Below are 21,688 nucleotides of genomic sequence, written 5' to 3'. Positions count from 1 at the left end.
AAATGGACTTCTCCTGTACTCTGTTTTTCCCTTACGTAAATCTGAAATGTGTTGCTGGAGTACATACAGCATACATATTTTACATTTACTCCAGGGACTATCCAAAGAACAATGTAAACACAAGCTAATACTGTTTAATTAAGTAAGTTTTAATGAGACCAGAGATTTAAAGCCTGTTGTCGTTAAGACTGTTAAGTTTTCTTGTACTTCAAAAGAACGTGTTTCTTTCACCAGGAAACAAAATTTGCTTAGTTGTACACCTACTTCCCTGTACATGGGATTTGTCATTTCCATATTCAATACTATGTTCTGTCTGGTACAAAGGTAAATTTTCAAGGACAATTTGGAAAAATTGAGGTTTTCTTATACTATGGAACCTTTGCACTGAAATGGGTAACATTTGAAAGCAGCATTAGCAACTAGGTTGGATCTCTTATGTCTCATTTTCAGCAGAAGAAGCACCTGTACACCTACAGATTTGCTGTTAACATAGAGGGTGTGGGCCATGGGGAGGATAGGTTCCAGCATGCAAAGATTCAGGCTGCATTGCAAAAGATGAGCTGTAATGCTCTACACCAACAGTCTTTTGCTGGAAATGCACAATAATTGCAGGTCACTGCAGTTCTCCTGAGGCTCTGTGTCCCATACACTCAGACATGACATAGGGATTCATCCCAGAAAGTAGAAGAGATTTTGATTTTCATAGTTCTGTGTTGCAACTACATGTAAACTGCTTTTTGGTTTTGGTTTTGTTTTTTTTTATTTCCCCGGTGTGCACTAACTTCCTTTCTGTTTTGCCACTCTAGTGTTTGCGCTGTTTTGACGCCAGTGCAATAGTTTTACGCTCTATTTCAAACACGGTTTAATAAGATATCCAGGGAAAAGTGTGTTGTTAGCTAAGGGTGCTTTTATCAGTTAATCTCTTTGTTTGGAGGAGGGCTGTATACAAGCTGTACAATGCCTTTAAGAAACTTCTTCCAAAACTGGTATAAATGGCAGTGGCTAACAAGCTGCAGCTGACCTGAACAGTAAAGGAGGCACTTAGTTCTTCCAGCAGTGTAGGGGATTAGATTGTGCCTAAAGGTAAAAACGGATTTGTCACAAAAGTCATATTTTTCCCTGTATTTGTGCACTTTTTGCATTAAATTTAGTGCTTTTGTTTCCTTTTTAAAACGAAATGTTCAGAATTGGTAAGGTGCAACTCTGTGAGTTTCCTTGAGATTGTTAGAATGGAAGCTACTTATTTCACTCCGTGCTTCTTCATGTACCTGAATGCTTTTGTACAGCTCACGTGTGAAAATACTAGCAGCAAAGGTACCTCCTGCACAAATAGTGCATCCTTCATCTGTATGAATGAACATCTTTTTGCATGTGTGAAGAGCATCCTTTGCTTATTCAGGAGATGATCAAAATTCCTATTTCCCAGATCTCAGAGAAGAATTTCCCCGTGCTCTTTTTTTTTTTGTTTTTTTTTAAAGTCATGTCCCTTTCATGGCTTATTAATCTGTAATGAGACTCATCTGATTTTTGCATGGCTAGCAAAATCCCAGTCCTTCATTCAGAAGTAGCTGGTTTGCTGGCAGTCACGTTTTACCGCTCTCCCCCTGTTCTTGCGGTCTCTGTGGTCCCAGCTGCCTTTGGTATAATTCCCAGCCAGCAGACCTTATCACCAGGTATCTGCTGCCTGGTGTGACCGTTCTCTAGTCAAGTCTAAAAGTGCAGGCTTTTAAAGGATTATGCTCGGTTTTGTGTGTATTACTGAGATATTTTTTTTAAGTCGTGAGGCTTTACTTTGCTATGAAAAGTTTGTCTTTCTTCCATATTTCTGCCGAATGAGAAACAATTTGTATCCAAAGGTATTTTTCCTGAAGCATTGTTAATGGCAGCTGCTAATAAGCTGATGCCTTTAAAGCACCCCATCTCTGTGTAAGTACATTGAAGTGTATTGCTAGCTGTGAGTCTTCTGGCAGTCTGACGCTTTTTCCAAATTCCATTATTGTTACAAAGCATACTCTGGTGAATGTCCTGCTTTTCCTCTGATGAGCCCTATAAGGATCTGGTCCTTTCCTGTGGGTGGGATCAGAGGGCTTTCATGTAGGAGCGGATGAGGGCATGCAGCAAGACACTGTCCATCAGAGGCTCCGTGGTGACTCTTCAGGTTTCTGCCTCTTTTCTCATCTGTTACCAGGCAGTTAATGCAAGAAAGCTTTATCTGAGAGCAGGGTTTCTTCAGATTTCCTGGAAGACTGCAAGCACACTCTCAGAGCTGTAGCAATTGATGCTTGTGCATAAAACCCAGTGTGGATGACAAGGCAGTCAGAGCAACGGGAACACGAGGGGCTCCAGAGTGTCTGTTGCATCTGATCTACTGTTAATACAGCAGTTAAATCTTAACTGCCATATTTGTCATCAGTTGTGAAGCAGAACATAGCTATATCCCAGATATGTGTTCAATTAGTGTTAGATTGCATCTGTGCATGAACCATAGTAAAACTGCCTCTTTTTACACGATCACAGTTATGTGAATTAACTGTCCTGTGTGTAAATGCATACTTAAACCCGCACTGGGACTTTATTAATCTCCACTCAGCAGCAAGCTAATTTGAGACTAGTCAATAAGGTGATATTATATTTTACAATTGATTTTTTTTTCTTTTCTTTTTTTTTTTTTTTTAAGTCATGTTAGAGGAACCTTCGCTCTGCTTTCCAGCAAACTCCATTGATTCTTCTCAACCTAAACGCTTAAAGTTCAATTTAACATTTAGGGAGTAAAAGGTCTCCAAAGGGACTCATATCCATTGATTTTGTGTCAGAGTTGAAGAGCTAAAGTTTAAAACACACTGAGCCTACAGGGTAAAGAAAGCTGTGTGTTGTGGAGCCACGTGGAGCCATGTAAACTCATTCTTTCCCTATTGTTTTTCTGTAGAGGTTACAATAAAAGCACTTAAAGAGAAAATCCGAGAATATGAACAGACCCTGAAGAACCAAGCTGAGAATATAGCTCTTGAAAAAGAACAAAAATTACAAAATGATTTCGCGGAGAAGGAGAGGTGAGTGTGCATGTGTGCTCTGTAGGTACTGTAGAGGAGAGATGTATTTTTCTGTTTAATCCTCCCAGCCAGGATCCTTTCTTTGGTGTGCTGAGACAGCTCATATATTGAGTGATTCTGGTGATTTATGTGTTTGACACAGAATCATTTGATACTCAACTTTGCACAGAAAAACAATCGTGAAAGTGTAGGAGTAAAACAAGGACAGATTGTTGCTTGGCGGTAGTGTTGTGTGGGGGGTGTCATGTTCAGAAGGGTGCAAACCTGCTTTTATTCTTCACTAGCTGCATTGTCCTTTGTGACACTAATCTTTCTCCATTAGCCGACAGTGTAATTCAGTCCACTGTGTCCACTTTGTGTGTCAGAGTATCACTGTACAATCTGTACAACCCTGAGCTATTTCAGATGAAACACTGTACTCAAGAGGTGCATCACCCCTGCCGGTATGGTCATGTTTTAAGAAGGGGCTTGTGTTCCTGAACTAGAACTTTATCCTCAAAATAGCTTGCACAGTCCTGTGTTAACAAGTATTTTAATTTTTACATTACTGTAATTTTTTTTCTTGAAGCATCTTGGATGCATTTCTAATCTTTTGCAAATGAGTAAGGAATGTTTGAATCTTGTAAGCTAGTGGGCAAACAAATCTGGCAGAACAAGACCAAGGGTCTTAAGAGGGAGTGCTTTCAAGCCAAGTTCCCTACCTTGAGAACTTATTTCTGCCATGGAGCAGTAACACTGAAGCTAACATGTTCAACTTGCTGCAAAAGCCTGTGAGTTTACATGAGCTTTTCAGTTGGCGCATTGGTAGTTTAAATTCAGATCTGAGTGGGAAAAACCTACCTGTGAATGCCAAGGGTTTTTTATTCATCGATACCTGTGGTTACTCTCCGATAAGTAACATGCAAACAGTGACTTTAAAAAGAGCAATATAGAAATGTGTAAATATGAAACAAAATGACAGGTCATTGAATGCAGATAACAAAAACAAGCATGTATAAGAGAGATTTTGAGTTCTCAAAGCATATAATTTGGTATGAAGGGAACTGATGCATGTTTCTTGCTATAAATAGTTATCAACCTGGTCAGCAGTGTTGGAGAATAAATTTATGTACTCTATAGACCACAGGTAGGATGCTGGTAGTTTTATAAGCCAATTCACAATTCAAAAATCTGCAGAATATCTTAAAAGCAGTGTTATAAAAAGCAGTGTCTTCTGGGAGGTGTCGGATAAGCTCCCTTCCAAAGAGGAGTTTTATAACTTCTTTTGTCCACCCTTAAGCAAAGGGTGTAGTGCCTGTATGGCAAGATGATGTTAAAATGTATACTGCTGACATAAACAAGAAAATATTGCCTGTGGACATAAGAAATGTGAGCATACTAGAGTTCTGATCGTGTTATATAGAAAATATCAATGTGAAATTTGTTTTGAAATATGCAGATTTTTTTAAAAAGTAGCTAATACTGTTATTGCATTTGGCATCCATTACAGCTACGATGAAACAGCTGCCACATCTATTCAGTATATCACTTAATGGCAAGAAATTTCTTCATTATGACAGTAAAATGGAAATGTATCATTCTTCTTGTACTAACTTTGTACAACAGAGGGTGCTTGGTGACAATTTTCTTAATGTGTGTGACATTTCCAAAACAAATTATGCTCAAGAAAACCTTCCACCGAAGTTGTCATTTATATAGCAGTCAACTCTTGTATAATGTTCACAGCTTATGTTATGAGGTGGCTACACTGCTAAAATTTTAATAAGTGGGACTGTAAAGTATGAACAGTACTGCAATGTGACATGATTTATGGGTCCCATTGAAGCACCTTGTAGTCTGTGTGGTGTTGTCAGTTGTCTGATTACAGTTGAGACAGTTAATCACTCTATCTTCCAAATTTGCAAAATACAGATAAGTTGTTTAACATGATTACGAGCTCTGTTCTCACCTCTTCTTTTCCCTTTATAGAAAATTGCAGGAGACACAGATGTCGACAGCCTCAAAGCTGGAAGAAGCCGAACACAAAGTTCAAGCTTTGCAAACAGGTTTGGCATCGCTATTCTGACCTATACCATTGCTCAGGCTGGAGGTGAGAGGACAGAGATCGTTAGCTGAGTCAGGACTGTGTGTGATCCAGCTCTTGCAAGCGCAGAGAGATCCAACAGAGCTTGAACGTGCTTGGTGAATCAGAGCTGCTTTGGGGCTTCACACCTTAAGTGAACACTTGGGTTGCAGCCAGTCTGTTGGTAAACACAGTGGACAAGGCCAAGCACGAAGCACGTACAGAACTAGAACAACACAGCAATTAAAACAGGCTATGGAACTTTGCATCCATGTTGTGTTTTGCTCTGGTTTCACACATTTCTGAACTATGATAAATATTTATAGTGGTCTGAGTTCAGTATGAGCCCAATTTCCACCAGTGTTCCTTGCCTGTTCCTGTGACTTGCTTGCCATTAATACTTCTGTTCATCTCTGCAGTTTTATATATTCCAGCTTGGGATACATTTGTTTTTGTTTCCTTTGAGAACACAAGAAATGTTATTCCCTGAATTACTGCAATAAATATTTCAAATGAATAAGCAATTTAGCCAGCTTAATAAGAAATGAATAATGTCTAGCTTTGTTTAAGTAGAATAGAAATTGGAAATTTTTGCAATGTAAAAGTAATACCATACAAAATTGTGAAAAATCAAGATACGTTTTGCTAAGTCATAATGGTTTGCCTAGGTAGAAAGATAGAGCAAAGCATTTTTCATCAGGAGGTATACAGCTTTATTTATGGCTCAATAAAAAAAATGGAGTAGTCTTTTTGCTTTTCACTACTGTTACAGTGCTGTAATGCTTCATGTTTATGCCTTTTAGCCTTGGAAAAAACCAGAACAGAACTATTTGATCTGAAAACAAAATATGATGAAGAAACTACTGCAAAGTAAGATTTCACTGTTTTCTTCCTATTTCTTTCTTCAAGGTATCACTGGTTGTTGTTTTTTGTTGTTGTTGGTTTTTTTTTTGCTTGTTTGTTTGTTTTGTTTTGTTTTGTTTGTTTTGTTTTGTTTTTTGGTATCCATCTGTTGAAGACAAAAGGGGTGGAAGAGGTTCAGGAGTCCAAATTTTTTTGGAACACATTGTCATACTTTGGCCTCCTATAGAAAGATCAGGAGTCATCTTAGTTTATTCCACCCAATTCCCTGGTTGTGGCATGACAGTCATCACTCTCCCAGGTACAAACCAAACTACACAGAGTGACATTTTTGGCAGGCTTTTGCCTTTTTGTGCGTGTGTGTTAGAACATGAGGTAGTCTCAAAAATGTATATCCTCATCTTCTTTATGGCTACTGTTTTCACTTACTCTCAGTTTAATTAACAGTCAATGCAGGAAACAAAAGAAGTGAGACAGATTTCTGCTGTTTTTCTTTAAATCTTTCATACATGTATTTAAGGGAGTGTAGTAATGAGAAAGAATTCTCATGACCAGCAATAATCCCAGTACTAAGCCAAAAGAGTCACTATCTTTTGGAAATGGGATGGGAAAGGAAGAATCATTTCAGATGGGTGCCCTGGCTTCTGTAAGGGCAAGGGATGGAAGATGCACCTCACATCCCTGTGCTGACTGGCCCCATCACGCTGGGAGGAGTGCTGTGGTCTTGTTTTTGCTGGTAGGTAAGTGCTTTCTGGTATGGCTCATGGCAAAGTCAGGTTTGTCAAGACCACTCAAATTGGCAATAGGTTTTAATTTCTTAGTGTATGGTTCTGCAAGCACAGAGGATTCAGTTCTTCACTGAGCATCTGGGGAGCTCAGTGCTTATAAAATTCAGTCCACAGTGGTTTAGAGTCAGTGTCTGGGGTTGAAACACCTTTTACATCATTAAAGGTAAAGTTGTAGGTAAATTTTGGGGTCACTCTGTAACTCCAGTTTCGTTTGAGTTCCATATAAGGTAATTAAAATTGTTTTCCCCCCCCCCCTCAATTTCATCCTTCTCTAAGAGACACATGCTAATGATGTTTCTGATGGAGCCTTAAATTACTGCAGATTGCCTTTATTTCCTTTTCTGCGCATAGCTGATGCTGGCAGATCCGTTGCTGGTATTTTGTCTTGCAGTTGATTCTGCGGCAACAGTCGTAGATCAGGGCTCAGTGGTTGTAGGCACCGAGCCTTGTAACCCCTGACCCTTTTCAATGTTTTTATTTGCAGAGTGTTTGCTTCATTCGTTTTTTCAATACTACTTCCCTAAGTACCGTAATTTATACTGGGCAAAAGATGTACTCTTAAACTGTTTGTTTGCACTTGTAATGCATTTCATTTTTTCAGAGGGATTCACATGAAGATGTTTTCATATAATCTTGAATATGATTCTTAGCTAATATATAGAGAATTACATCAAATTAGTAGCATCTGCAGTAACAAGTTTATTGTGTTCTGTAGCAGAATGATTATGGAGGCTGGTCTGGGATATAGGGATCATACAGCTGAATCCTGAAGCAGACATTAAGCATGTACTTTATCTCCCAAACTAATGTACTGTGAAAACAAACTTGTAGAACCTAATAACAGCAGAAATATTTTATCATTGTTTTGGATATTTATGGCAGGAATAGTTCTTGCATAACAGCAGTCGTCTGTGGTGGTTGTAGCCCAAATTTTGCAATATGGAAATCTAGAAAAACATGAAAAGGGAACTGAATATAGTCAGTGAAATTGAGTCATTTATTTTAATTGTAAAAGCTGGGAGAAATGTTGAAAAAACACCAATAAAAATGGTGAAAGACAGTTTGATTCTTTTCTAAAAAGAAATCCTCTTTTGATCTAAGTCTAAAAAGCTACTTGTATTGCCAATTTTAATTTTGTGTTTTAAAAACATGTGATTTTTATCTTAGGCCAGAATTGTTAGTTTTACAGACACTTATTTGATGCAGATGAATTGGAATGCCTTCAGGAAAAAAAAAGATAATTGTCAATTTTTTTAAGCTAACAGTACTTTTAAGATTTTCAATTTTGGAGTAAATCAGACTCTTAACTGTTTGTAACTTCGAAAAGCTTTAAAAAAAAAAAAAAGGAAAAAGAAGAAGAAGAAATACACAGTAAGAAGTCTTCAGTATCAGCATTGAGGAGTCTGGATTTTGTCCTAGTGACCGGTGGTTTTGATCTTGAAGCTGGGAATCACTTTGTCAACTTGTTTGTTTATCTTTTGGTGGTGTTTTCAAAATGTCCCAGTTCGAAGTGCTGTGTGCAGAACGAGGTATGGAAGTAACTGGCTGAGCCTGATGCTAGCAAGGCATCTTCAGACGAGATCAGTTTCTGGACTTAAAATCTTGGGTCATATTAGCTCCTGCCATCCCATTTTTGTAAAAATCCCCCTTCCCTTTGCCAGTGGCCAGGTACTACATGTGCAGCAGGAACAGGGATGCTCCGAGCACCCCCTCCTCCTGTCCCCCATCGCACAGATACCGTGCTCGCAGGGCGCCGAAGGTGTTAATGACAAAAAGAAGTTTGTTGTGTGCAGTCATCGCAGCCTGTCAGCTGGAATATCAGAAGCTGAATTTGACAAGATGGCAGCAGAAAAGTTTTCCATGTGTAGGCTTGAAGTAAAATGTAATTAGCCTTTATGTGCAGAACAAGGATCCATTGATGAATACAGCTGGTCTTTGTTTTCTTCTGTCATTGAGTGTGGGAGGTAAAAGTGTTCTTCTTCATGTTTATTAATACAAGATTCCTTAGACAAATGGCAAGCACAGTTTAATATTTGTTGGAACACAGAGGGGCTTGCCAAAACAGTTGTTGTGTAAGAGGATTTCAAGGTTTTCAGATTATAATCATCTCTGGGTTAAATAAATGAATGATTACTCTGCCTTTTTCAATTAAAGAGGCACATCCTCTCTCGAGGCCTGATGCTGATTTTGTTTGCTGTCCCACACGTTTCTATCAGCAAACCTGGATTTAACCAGCACTAATGAGTTTGATCTGGAGATTCTATCAGAGCTGAAACTGAAAAGCAAACTCAGGCTTGAGTTTCATGAAAATTAAAGATATTTTTTTTTCCACTAGTGCAACAAAATTATTTTACTTCTTCACCCTCTGTAGAAAAGAACAGGACAAAATTCATTTGTGCATTTCCTTAGTTTTCTGGGGACAAGCTGTCCTCCTTGCTAACGTGCTTTTTCACTGCTGTTTCACTGCAGAGTCCTAGCAAGTGTTTGAGGTTCCCAGCTGAGCTGTTAATGCTCCCAGCCAGAACGGCTGAATTCCAGTTCTAAATAAATTCCAGAGCCACCTCTTTGCTCCTGCCCCTTCTCTCCCCAACGTAAATGATTTCTAATTGGAAAAGGATCTTCGGTTGTAGCACATGCAGTAGGCTTGTTACATTACTGTTAACATGTGGGTTGAGGCTCCCTGCCTTTGATGAAAGAAAATATCGAATTTCACTGAAATGCTGCATTTTCACCAGTAAATGTTAAATAGTCTTGTGAGGGTTTTAGGCACTGCACCCAATTCTGCAATAAAAAACCTTTGTAAATAAGACAGAGCAAAAAATGTTTAGGTTTCAGTTGTCAGTCAAAGCAGCTCTGCCCCTGTTTTTTGTTCCTGTATGATTTTCTGGGAGATGCTGACTTCTTCTAAAAGTAGTGTACGTGTAGAAAATTAAATGGAGGAAAAAGATTTTAATATTTACTAAAGGAGTCATCCTAAAACAATTCCTTTTAACAACTTACTGAAAAACTGCTCTCCAGTATATGAAGCAGGGAACCGTTGTCCATTTGTAGATCAGACTGATTATTATTTTTTGGCAATACAGTGAAGGATGGTACAGGATGGCATACTGGTGTAGCATCACTAAGACTGTACACTAGTGCAGTGTTGCAAATTACCTCCACCATATAGATCCAGCTGACTTGTTTTAATCCTGGACTACATTTTAATGAAAACTAAATCAGGAAATGGCAAGAGTGCAGTTGATGAAAATGTGGTCTGTGAGCTGGCAGTCCCTGCTTTGCGATAAGGGAGAGATTTTCTGATGTTTCAGGGCCTGAATCTGTAAACTATAGACTCGCAAGATTTCAATATCAATATTTAATCTTACTTCTCCTGTGGTGGTCACAGACGTCAGCCGGTGAGGCTGGGGACACTGGGGTGGGCACCGCATTATATCTCTTACAAAGACTGTCTCTGCCCTAAAGACCTTACAGTATGATATCATGACACCGCACAAGAAGTTAATGAAACAACTAGGTAGACGCTCAGGAGCGGGAGGACAAAGTAATGCCTGTTTTCATCCGCGTATCCTGCTTGAAAATAAATCCTCAAGTAATCTGCACAAAGTCAGAGGTGGGTGACAGATGGGGACTGCTGGGAAGGAGGCAGGCAATGCTGTAACACAGGCAGGAGGGCTGCCGGAGAGGTAAACATCCCCTCCTGTTACCTGCACGCGAGTGCAAGGTGCTTGAGTCACCACTCCTGGGGACAGGAAGCGTTTTGGGGGGATTAGATGCCAAAATACAGGGACAGAAGGAGACACTTGTGTTTCCTCCCTGTTTGGGGTGAAGGGTGCTCCTTCTACTGGTTATTGCGTGGATCTGTTCTTCAGGCATCGATGCAAGATAAAGTTTTAAATATGTGGATTTTTGCACAAAAGGAGTGCGGGGCTGGGCTCGAAGGCAGAGGAGCAGTAATTTTAGTCATGAGAATTATTTCTACTTAAAGTTACGTGATGAAATTGGAGTTCAAGTATTCATGTGAAATCTTCTGTTACATTGGGGCAAGTCTCAGTTAACTTTGGCTTCAGGGGAATAATTCCCTATATATACCGAGAATTGAATTTGGCCTATGAATTATTTACTTTAATTTTTTTTAACAAATCTTTCTTGTTTAAGTACTAGCTCGTACCGATATATCACTTTTCAGATGTTTGTAGTCTTCCATTTTGACAGTGCTCAGGGTCAAACTGAATAAAAAATAAAGTTGTGCTCCCTCCAGCATTACATAATTACTGTGATAGATGTCCTCAAATGCTGCTTCCCCCCATTGAGCATGAAATACTGTAGTTAGGATGGTTGTGTTGAACATGACATGAAATAGCTTCTCTTTGCTGTGCCTTTAAGGTCTTAAAGTTTCCTATTTCCTGTTCTTTTGATGAGTCATTAACTTCTAATGCTCATCTCTGGAATTATTGCTGTATTTAAAGTGATTTCCCTAAAAACAGGAGATGGAGAACTTCATTGGCCATGCGTCTTACAGCCTTTTCTCTTCTTAAATTTCCTAGTCACACAGCCATCGGTGAAACCCCAGGAGTAGTGATAGTGGAGGGATGAGAAAACAGTGAGGATGTTAAAAAGAACTAAATTTAAAAAAGCAAGAACAAGTGAATGTCTTGAATCTTACAGAAAGCTCTGGGTGCATTTTACAATCTGAGACATTTGTTAAAGGTTTCAGCTGTGCCTTATGCAAAACTTAACAGTCACCGTGTAACGTTAATGTATTTCTTAAAGCTAGAAATAGAGATTAATGAAAATGCTTAATGAGATCTTCATTTCAATTTAAAGCTCTTGTGTGAAGCAGGGCTGGAAAGCTCCTGTGCAGACCAGCTTTTTTTTTTTTCTTCCAAATTTTGGGTTCAGCCTCCAGTCAAAACAGAAAATTTTCAAAATAGTTATGACAATAAAATATTCGTCCATGTGAAGTGCTGGGTGCTTGCTTCGCAACGTTGTCTTTACTTTTGGGTAGGGAAACTGAGGCACAAGGAGCAAGTGTAATGCTCACAGCCAACAAGTCTGGTCTTGGCTGGAATCTAGAAATATGCGGACACCAGAAACATAAACCACAACTGGCAAGAAGAATTTTCTTGTAATCTTCAAGTGTGCATTTATGAGAACTCCATGGAAATGGAGTATTTAGAGTTTGTAGGAGTTAGTACCGGGCTGTGTTGTTTCTTCTGCTAGGCTTGTAATGCTTGCAAGTAGTTAATGTAACTTTTTGACAGCACAGAAGTGCCCTAGGTCTTTCCAGGGTTTTTATTTGTTTGCTTTTTAACCTCGAGTGAGACTGTTCAGATCCTTTTTCTAGTGTAGCCTAAAAGCTGGTGTTATTTAACAGCCCAAAGTAGAAAAAAATAGCCTTAGGGTATTCCAGCATATTCTAGTCATCACCCTGTTACGTTATCTGTAACCTTGGGTTGACATGAGATCCTAAGCTGCAAATCTTTAAATAAATACAGAATATTGCACCAAAGGGTCTTACCATACTGTGCTTGCCGTGCTGGTGGTCATCCTGACTACAGCAGCTACAGCAGTTCTGACCTGGCTGTGAAATCACCGGGAAGAGGCTGGAGTGTCCTCGGTTCATGAGTCTCATGAGGTGAGAAGGGGCAGAATGGGCCCTGTCCTGGCCGTCCTCACGTACCCTTGCTGGAACCAGACCTCCTCAGGCTCCTGCAGGATGCGTCCTTCTGCCGAGCAGCAGAGACCACCAGCATCTTCCTGCAGCCCCAGCCTGCCACCAGGGACCTGCATGCCCTGCAAGCCTGACAGGAGGGCAGCCCAGTTCTTTGGAGTGGTCTTGTCAGGGTAGCTTATTTTTATCAGGAACAGCTGGACTCTGTGAGGTGAATGTGGGGGCTTCGTGAGGAAGAGGAACGAGTTACAGGGAAGCAGCCCCCTTCTCAAGGCAAAGGCCCATCTGCACCCAAGCACGCGCAGGGCTTGGGCCTCCACGTCCTGGTCTGCTGGGCTTGGTTATCATGAAGCTGTCTCATGGAGGTCTACAAATGATAATACGTATTTTTTTGAATGCAGAGTACCAAAGCAACAGAGTAATTTTGCTATAGTGCCACTTGTGAGGTCTTGGCCTCGATAGCAAGGAGGCTTTGTGGTACTGCCCTGGCTCCTCAGCACAGCTGCTGCTAGGCTGAGGCTGTGGGGAAAGCCATCAGGAGGAATCCTTCAGTCATCAGAAGCGAACGGTTCATCTGTTTTCGAGAGGGACCTGTCCTGTACGATACGCCGGATGACCTATTTCCAGTCACAAAGCAAAGCTCTCCATCAGGCTCTCAGTTAAGCTGGCAGTTCTTGCGGTAGCCTCCACCTAGTCGTGCATTTAATACGTAGGCTTTCTGTACTGGCATTTACTTGAGCCTCTCCTTGCGCTCAGAAAATGGATTCCAGCTGCGTTTCCCACTCCCACGCAATAATAGTGCGGGCGAAAAAATGAGTCACGTCGTGTGTGTTGTGCTGCCTCGCTTCATGGAAAAAGATGGCCACCCTGAACGAGAAGGGGTGGTGAGGAAACTTTGTGAGGGCCTGAGCACAAAAACACTGGGTCCTAGAAAACGGCCTTTCTCCTTCCTTTATCTCCTTTCCCTTTGGAAAGCCGTGTGTTTGCTGTGGGAGCTGGGGGACCCGATCTGCCATGTCCTGCATTGCTCCACACAGGCAGCACTTGCACTCATCCATTGTTTTCATTTCACTTTTTTGTTTGGCTTTCTAGAACAGGAACATACTCATAGTCACTGTCAGTGGCTGTATCCAGCCCAATCTTCATTAAAGTGTCCATATGCTGTTTCCTCATTAGACAGGTTTTTCAGCGTCTCATTAAAAATGTACCTAAATGTGTTTCATCCCTCCCCTGCCTTAAAATGTTACTGCGATGCCACAGCTGTAAGCCACCTTACTACAGAAACAAGAGTATTATACTTTCCGTAATTGCTTAAAAAATGTATTTGTGTTTTGGTTTTGCCACCTTATCTATTAGTTCCGTTGATATTGGGAATTTTTAGGTGTTCACATTGCACGGGGTAAAGTCTGCAGAACAAAATCCTACAGCTGCATAGCGATGCACGTCTTCTCTGCCACTAGTGCTGGCTTTCAAACTTCTGACAAGTTTTTGCCTGTCCATGTCATGTAAATCTTTGACTTCCATTATAACCCTTATCCTTAATGCGTGTGGCTGAAGCACAGCTCAGGGAGAAGTATCTGCATTGGACATCAGGGAAGCATGTCCTATCTGGTTCAGCCTCTTCTAATCATCCTGGAGACATCACTTAATGGGAACTAAGAAATATTGTCTCATTTACATATCCTCTGATCTCAATTAAAAGACAATAACGCCATGTGAGATTGCAGTTTTGTATGCCACAGAAAATATCTGGTATGATGAAACCTCAAATGAATCTTATTATCTTGAAATTTTTAAAGAATGTTTTAATGAATGTGTTTTTTAAAATTGTATCTTTGAATAAGAAGCTGAGAATCCCAAACATAAGGAGCTAGGAACCAGGACCGAGCACTAATTCAGGGATTTGGAAGAGAAATGTTGGCCAGCTCGTGGAGCAGAAGGGATAAGGCAGTATGGTGCAGGCATTAAAACCAAGAAAAACAATAGACAGCGTGCAGGCCTGTTAATAACTTCATTAGCATTCATGTAAAGCATTAAACAAACAAATGCATTTACAATCCTGTGAGCCTGATATTATTAACCCTTAACATTTATCTAGTGTGTTTCTGGAGAGGCAGATCACAGCAAAGGCTAATTAACAGCCTTTCTTCCCTGTTTTTTTTTGTAACATGTTGGGAAACTGAGTCACGATGAGTCTGGTCAGGGATGCAGAGGGCAATCAATACTGCAGCAAGGATCAAAAGTAGGAAATCAAATCACTGGCTAGAAGGACGGGCTGCTTCTTCCCATTTTCACTTAGATACGTCTTGATGCTGATTGAACACTTGCTGATTGGATTTCATGGCTGTTAAGTGCCTTTTAGCAAGACGTTTTGAACAAGAAATGAATTTGACTGAAGCACTACCTTAGTGTTACCGGTCTTTTGTAGTAGTCTTTCAGTGGCTCGTAACAGATGGTCTTTGGTTACTTGTGATCAGCGACTACACAACCTGTCTTCATTCCTTCCCTCAAAATAATGAACTTACAACTGAATACAGGATCCCCCCCAGCTAGGTGCTTTGTCCTGCCAGATGACAAACGTGCCCTCCTGCACCTTCTCCTGAACAATCTCCTGGCTGGACCACTCAAACCCAGCGTTGCTGGGCTGGAGTCAGCCAGGTTCCCAGCTGTACTGATGAGTGTTGGCCTGATTGAGTTGGACACCTGTAACTGTTCCCCTTCAGGTGCATGTGACTGCGTTGGCAGTGATACAGAAGCCATAGCCTTCAGGACAAAGCAATATTTGTTTGTTTTACAGAATAGAAAGCATTCTAACAAAGGATTAAACCTAAGAAAGGTTTGAAAATTTTGTTTCTTAGAGCTTTGCTATTTTGTTATCCCACCTGTAGTGATCTTTCTGGGCTCAGTTACTCAAAAAAAATTGGTGTTCACATGCACACACTTATCTTTGTAGCATCACAGCAGCTTTTGTCCTTCCTTTTCCTTCATTTGTTTCAAACTTCAACACTGGGAAGAGTTTGCAGAGTTGGTGCAGGGGAAGACTGTGAAACAGGTAGCTTTCTTTCCATGGTTTCCTCAAGAAATTGTATTTGCTGATGTTTCATTTCCTGTGTATTTCTCCACTTACGATGTCTGGATTATTAACCTGCCTGAATACGGTGGTTACATCAGATAACCTGAGGGGCACATCTGCCTTTCATAAAAATATAACACCCATTTCCATCATAGTGAACCATGTCATCTACCAGCTGGGTTGCCATAAATTGCTGTGAAATGCACGCAGCCTTAACCAGCAGTGAGGAGCGCATAACTTCACCATGGAGTAACTAACCGTCTTAATAAATCTAAATTCACTCTTTGCTGGAGACACTTCAGGGAAAGTGGCAACGATTTCTACAGCCTGTTAATCCCACGTGGTCACGGTAACGGAATGGGTAAGTAGAGTTGTTCTGCAGAGGGGTAGCCGGACCCTGCTCCGTGCTTCCCCCTCAATGGCTGGGAACCTCTGTCTTGTGTAAAACAAACAAAAAGCACCGCCAAACAGCCGGTTTTGCAGCCAGAGTGCCCAACATTCTTGTTCAGGGCCGTCATTAAAAGATTTCATGAAACAGCCTTAAAAATGAAAAGTTTCCTTTCTGAGAGAGAGAGAGATAATTGAACTCATTGATTTGTTTCACGGTTTGTTTGCCCTTTCATTCCCTTCCTGAGGTGCTGTTTGTTGAGGAATGTCTCCAATTGCCAGAAAGACAGTGGGGTGTCTAATATTTCCCCGCCAGCTCTCCTTTCAGCCAGAGCAGAGTACTGTGGCAAGCCTCCGATATGAATTTTTAATGCAGAACTTTATAACATAGCCCTTGCAGCACGGCTGCACTACTCTCTTGAGCTTTCAGATTTAATGCTCTGATGAACAGAGCACAGACTTGGGGCATTCGACAGCAGTCAGAATTAACCCCTACATTTCCGACTGTTGTACCAGTTAATTTCCCTGTAGATTAATACCGATGTGGGTGGAAAAATTCCAGACACTCCTACAGTGGAGAAATATCAGAATAACTTGGAATTTGACTCCAGAAACTGTCTGTGATGCATGTTTTTAGCTTTTTCCCTCTTTCTCTACAAATAGGAATTTTTAAGGCTATTTACTTTTCCTGGGCTCAACAGGAAAGCAGTCCTTCTGTATCGGGTGTAACAACCCTATCCTGCCCCGTTTGAGCTGTGATAAAGACTTGTGGTGGTGTGCTAGATGTCCAAAAGGGGGAAAAAAATTGAAATAGCTCTGTAAGTAATACTCACAGATTAATTACCGGTAGGAATGTTCTTCCAGATTGTCTTGTTTAGTTGTTTATGCCATGAATGACGATGATTTATCTGAGGGGATTTTGCTCGTTTTGGAACATGTTCTTAACTCGGTGTGGATGTTCCTATTAGCCCATCGTCCTACTCAGGTCTTCCCTAACTGCGAAGTGGAGAAGCCCAGCAGCGTAGATAAGTAGTCTGAATTATTCCTCTTCAGGGCATTAGTGCTTGTTTGTCAGTGTTGAAGCTCATCCGTCATAAAGCTGCCCGTTCACCTGCCTTGTTTTCATCTCTGGAATTTTTACTCTTCCGCAGCCCTTGCAAACCTGAATAATTTTGCTGTACTGCGGTTTGTGCCGCTGTGCCGTTCATCAGCTTTTCTAAACCATCCCTTTACTTATTAAACAATAGCAGGCCTGATGTATTATCTGGAGCAATATTGCTCTGCAAAATCCCTTAAAGTCTGTTTGCATAGTCTTTGGGTTTTGTAGCCAATTCTTTTGGCAGCGGAGCATGTCACAGCCAGGACTGGCCTTTCAGGGACTTTGGCAGGATTTTGTCAAGAGAAAAATGCCGCATTTGTAGGTTTGACTTTGATAATGGAAAAGGAGTACGATGTGTTTAAATCGTGATAGAACTGCTGTAAGCCAGAGAGAATTAGATGGGATGCAGAACATGCAGAGGTGTTAATGGCATTCGGGAGAAAGACTTAGCGAGGAGTTTGTAGTCTGGTGATGTTAAACTCTTTGCCTTAAGCCCTTGCGAATGAGACATGCATGTTGTTCTTAACTGATACCACAGAAGTACATTTACACTTTTTAATCATAAATCAGCATCTCTGCTTTGGTGAGACATTTGCACGTTTACTTCAGATGAAGTCTTTTAAGCAGCTTGTCTTATTGATTACAGACCCAAGATTGTCTTTACTTCCTCCACTGTTATTACTGACTCACGAGATTAAGGTTTTCAAGGCTTGTTGCTAAATGCAGAGAAATCCCATCATTTCATTCAGTAGTTCTAAGCATCTATTAACTTTACTTCTATAAAAAAAGCCGTGTGTTTTGATAGAAAGCTTAAGATTTGTGGAAGGGACACTCCTGTTTTCATGTACTGTACTGGTAATTAGCTCCTACCTCTTATTTTTGTTGTGTCAAGTATGCTACCTAAAACAAGGCTGATGACTCAGTTTTGCCATATGTAAAAAGGGCACATGGGGTAAGGCAAGGCTTTATTAATGTGGATAGTCTTTCAGTCCTTGGATAGAAAAGTGGAAGTGCTCTTCTGACGCTTGCATTGTAGCCTGTAAAAATAAATGTACATAAATAGAAGCACATAAAATGCATTTGCTGACCATTCATTTGAGCACTGCCATCCATTAGATCATGCTGTGATGAATGGAAATATTCTTCTTTCCTGGAGACCACACCAAAGGAGAAGGTGCATATGGCATCTGTCATAATAATAATGCGGCAATACCACTGACTACCCCGTAGCATGGCCATTATAACTCACTGGAACGGGCGACTTTAAGCGTTACAGCATTTTTCATTGTTTTACCTATGTGGTGCTTTAATGTGGGAGTCGTCTGCTCTTACTGAGTCAAAGTGGAAATATTTATTTAATGAGTTGTAGCCGATTTTTATATGCATAGTGGCAAAGTTGAGGAACATGACTCATAGGAAGTAAAAAGATCAACAAATTCAGTGCCTTCAACTGTTTTAAGTTCCTTGCCACTGTCCTTCCCATCTGGGGGAAGGGAACGAAGACGGCAGGGGGGCAAGAGGCTGTCTCCCAGCCTGAATTCCAGAGGCGCCTCTGCCTGATGCTCGCTCTTGACCTAAATTCTAGCGATAGGCAAACAGGGGTCTTCCAGAGCATCTCAACCTAGGCGCTCTCAGTGCTGCTCAGTTTCTGTGGCTTTGAAGTTAGCCTGGGTGGCCAGAATGATCTTTTCCTGTTCCTGACCCAAGATAAAACTTTGATATATTTTTTTTTTAATTGCATGTGATCAGAGAAAAGTAGCTGCTGCAGTAATTTATGCTTTTTAATTAAAGATTTTGAAGTTGAGATATGCAGGATCTGAATCAGAAGATACAGAATCTGTATCTGGACTTCTTACACTGGGGAAGTTAAGGATGTTGGCTTAAACTCGGGGCTCAAAGCCAGAATTTATATAAGTTCTACTTTTAAAAATGCAAGTAAATGACCAGAATGGCTTATATTTTTAGGACAGAGGTTGAAATAATTAAATTGTAGCTGAGTTCATAATATTAGTGTCTTTGAAGATCATAGTAAGGAAGTATTCCTCAGTAATATACAGCAGCACTTTTAATAACTTCACAGGCCGGGGTTGGTTTAGATTTGTGGAGCCAGTAGGGAAATGTGCATTAGCATTGCAACTTGCCATCTGAGTGTGACAACAAACAACTCCTGCTATTTGAATGCTAACAACTGACAAGTCATTTGGTATAGCCATTTGCCAGTTGAATGGCTTAAGCAGCTTAGTTTTAATTAAACAGAAGCTTCTGTGTATGATATCAGAGAAAATAATGTTCTACTTAAAGCTCAGTTGTTTGCTGTTGTCCCCAACTTGCTGAAGATACCGAGTTTCTCTGTTGTGGCATTCATCTTGTGCAGTGTCTGCCATTTCACTGCAGAATTAGTAACAAAGGCCCTTTTGGGCTATGGCAGAGCCTTAATCTGGTGGTTAAGTGCTAACTCAGCGTTGCCTCGTGGCAGCAGTTGTTGCTTGTGCAGGAAGAGCTCTGTGCACAGACCGTAGAGGTGGTTTTCATCCCAGAAAAACGCAGCCTGGGGCATCCTGCAGCCCGTCAGGGCAGGAGCCAGAGCGCTGTAACCGCTGGGAGGAGAGGACTGGGAGCTTATCGATAACTGGGTAGAGGTCGGGCCTCCTCTCAGGAGGTGCACCTAGCAGGAAGGTGAAGGGAGTGATAATCTGTGGTAGGAAGAGCATTTTTTTGGTGGTATATCTGAAATTAATTTCATAGGGAGCAAATGACTTTGTCAGGAAAGGGAAGTCATGTCCTTTGCATTTCACTCCGCGGTACCTGGAAACTAGAAGCCAGTTCTGTTGGGGAGCCGTGCCGGAGGTGATAACCCTGCCATTCTGCTGCTGCCAGAACGAGACAGTTCGGTGGCAAACGGCAGAGAAAGGTCACGTTGCCAGACACAGTTCCTTTTCTTAATCACGCTGCTTTTCAACTGATATCTTTTTAAAACGTCCTTTTTTTATTTTACAAAGAGTACGTGGCGTGGGATCACTGTATTCTTTGGCTGATATTCCTTCCCTTCTCAAAGGGAATGGTGTAACATGAACTTCTGCACGACAGATGAAGACTTAACACTTAGGCTACTTGAGATTAGACCTGTAACATCATGCATAGACAACTGATTATAAGCAGCCTGGGTTTCAGAGTTGTTCTTTTTGATTTCTGTTATCAGAAAGTGTCAGCCACGGCACTCGTTTCCCGGTTACCTGATCTTTCTGTGTGCTAAAAGCCATGAGCTCCAAATAAGTCAAATTACTTTGCAGGAATTTTTCCATCCTCTTTCTTTTTTTCTTTCAATTTCCTTTCCTTTCCCCTTCAGTCCTTTAGATATTTTGAGAATCTTTGAGTACATGCGGCAGTATATGCAAAATGTGTAATTCTGATGCTACACCTATGGTAATAAGGAGGTAGCCAGGGTCTTTTGGAGCTTAAGAAAATAATAAAAACCCAGAACGCACAAGGTTTAGTTCAACTCGTGCTTATTGGGACAAGTATTTCACATCTTGAACTAGAACCTCTTGAGAATGATACAGCCTAGCATTGTCTGATTTATTTAATCACATTTACATGAAATCAGATATATTCATCAACAGAGAACATTGTGAGCAAACTGAATGAAAGCATTACTCAACAGAAGTTCCTTCTCTGATAATAGAAAATATCCTTTAAGTTTCAGCTAGCAGAGCTGCTGCTTGTAGCTCAATAGCAGATCATCCACTAAGAAAATGAGGGCCAGAAAGCTACAGCTATCTGTGACTTCTCTGTTAATTCCCTGCTTGATAAATAGGTGTCCAGAGCTCCTGCCATTGTGCCTTAAGGACGTTGTTCATCAACCCGTACGTAGCACTGGGAAATTCCTAACCGGAGGCAGGAAGGAGTGACCTGCGTTGCTGTTTGTTTAGAAAGATAAGTGATGGTCTCCATTTGGGCATGTTTGGAGAAGGAAACGCTTCGGTGTTCTCATTTGCTCCAGATTGGGGCCGGACGCCGAGCTGTCCTGCAGGCTGGGTCCACCCTTTTGCACGCCGGTCTGCACTGCAACATGCACAGCTTAAGGCAGAAATGTCCCTTTACAGCAAGCGACTTGAACCTGTAACTAGTGGCAACTCAGTTATGTATACGCAAGCTTCTTTTAGTTGAATAAAATCAACATTAAATTAGTATTTGTTTACAAGATGTACCTTGGAGTAATGGATTGATTTTCAGGCTCGTGTTCCATTAATTCTTTGGGTGAAAAGCTGGTTGTTTATTAAATGTAGAAGCGAGTGGGTTTGGATTTAAGTTGTGTTTGTGACTGTCACTGGCAAAAAATGTGCACAGAGAATGGGATAAAGTAAATAATCAGCAGAGTTTTGTAAGTTATTCGTGTTTGTGGTCAATTAAATTTATTAGTAATTTTTTTCTTGACTTTTTCTTGTCTGTATTAAATATACAGAAAGTTGGTGACTTTTTGTGTGGATAGGAAAAAATGCCTTGTTCTTCTTAGAACTGTAAGGATGCAGTTTTTTTGCTCTGATCATGCAGGTATCTGGAGTTCCCAAATTGCACATTATTGGTCTTTTTCATCGTCTTGGCATATCAAGGAGATCTTGCTGCCAGTCACAAAAGAAAGATAATGCAAGAGACTTTCTCAATGTCATGTGCTTCAGAGTTTATGTTATAAAACA

The 21,688-nt window shown here is 40.8% G+C and overlaps 1 protein-coding gene across 10 annotated transcripts in view; it reads left to right on the top strand.

The window, feature by feature from the left end:
- CUX1 (cut like homeobox 1) overlaps nucleotides 1–21,688 on the top strand; it is a 268,204-nt gene that overhangs the window by 133,857 nt on the left and 112,659 nt on the right. For all 10 annotated transcript variants that reach the window (XM_068656096.1, XM_068656095.1, XM_068656097.1 and 7 more), the window contains exons 6-8: nucleotides 2,927–3,050; nucleotides 5,019–5,095; nucleotides 5,916–5,982. In XM_068656096.1, the coding sequence (XP_068512197.1) occupies nucleotides 2,927–3,050; nucleotides 5,019–5,095; nucleotides 5,916–5,982 (268 nt within the window). The remainder of the gene's footprint in view (nucleotides 1–2,926; nucleotides 3,051–5,018; nucleotides 5,096–5,915; nucleotides 5,983–21,688) is intronic.

Source organism: Anas acuta, chromosome 19 (genome assembly GCF_963932015.1).
Source record: "Anas acuta chromosome 19, bAnaAcu1.1, whole genome shotgun sequence".
NCBI lineage: Eukaryota > Metazoa > Chordata > Aves > Anseriformes > Anatidae > Anas > Anas acuta.
The sequence above is the reverse complement of the archived record's forward strand: the minus strand, read 5'-3'. Positions and strand labels throughout refer to the sequence as shown.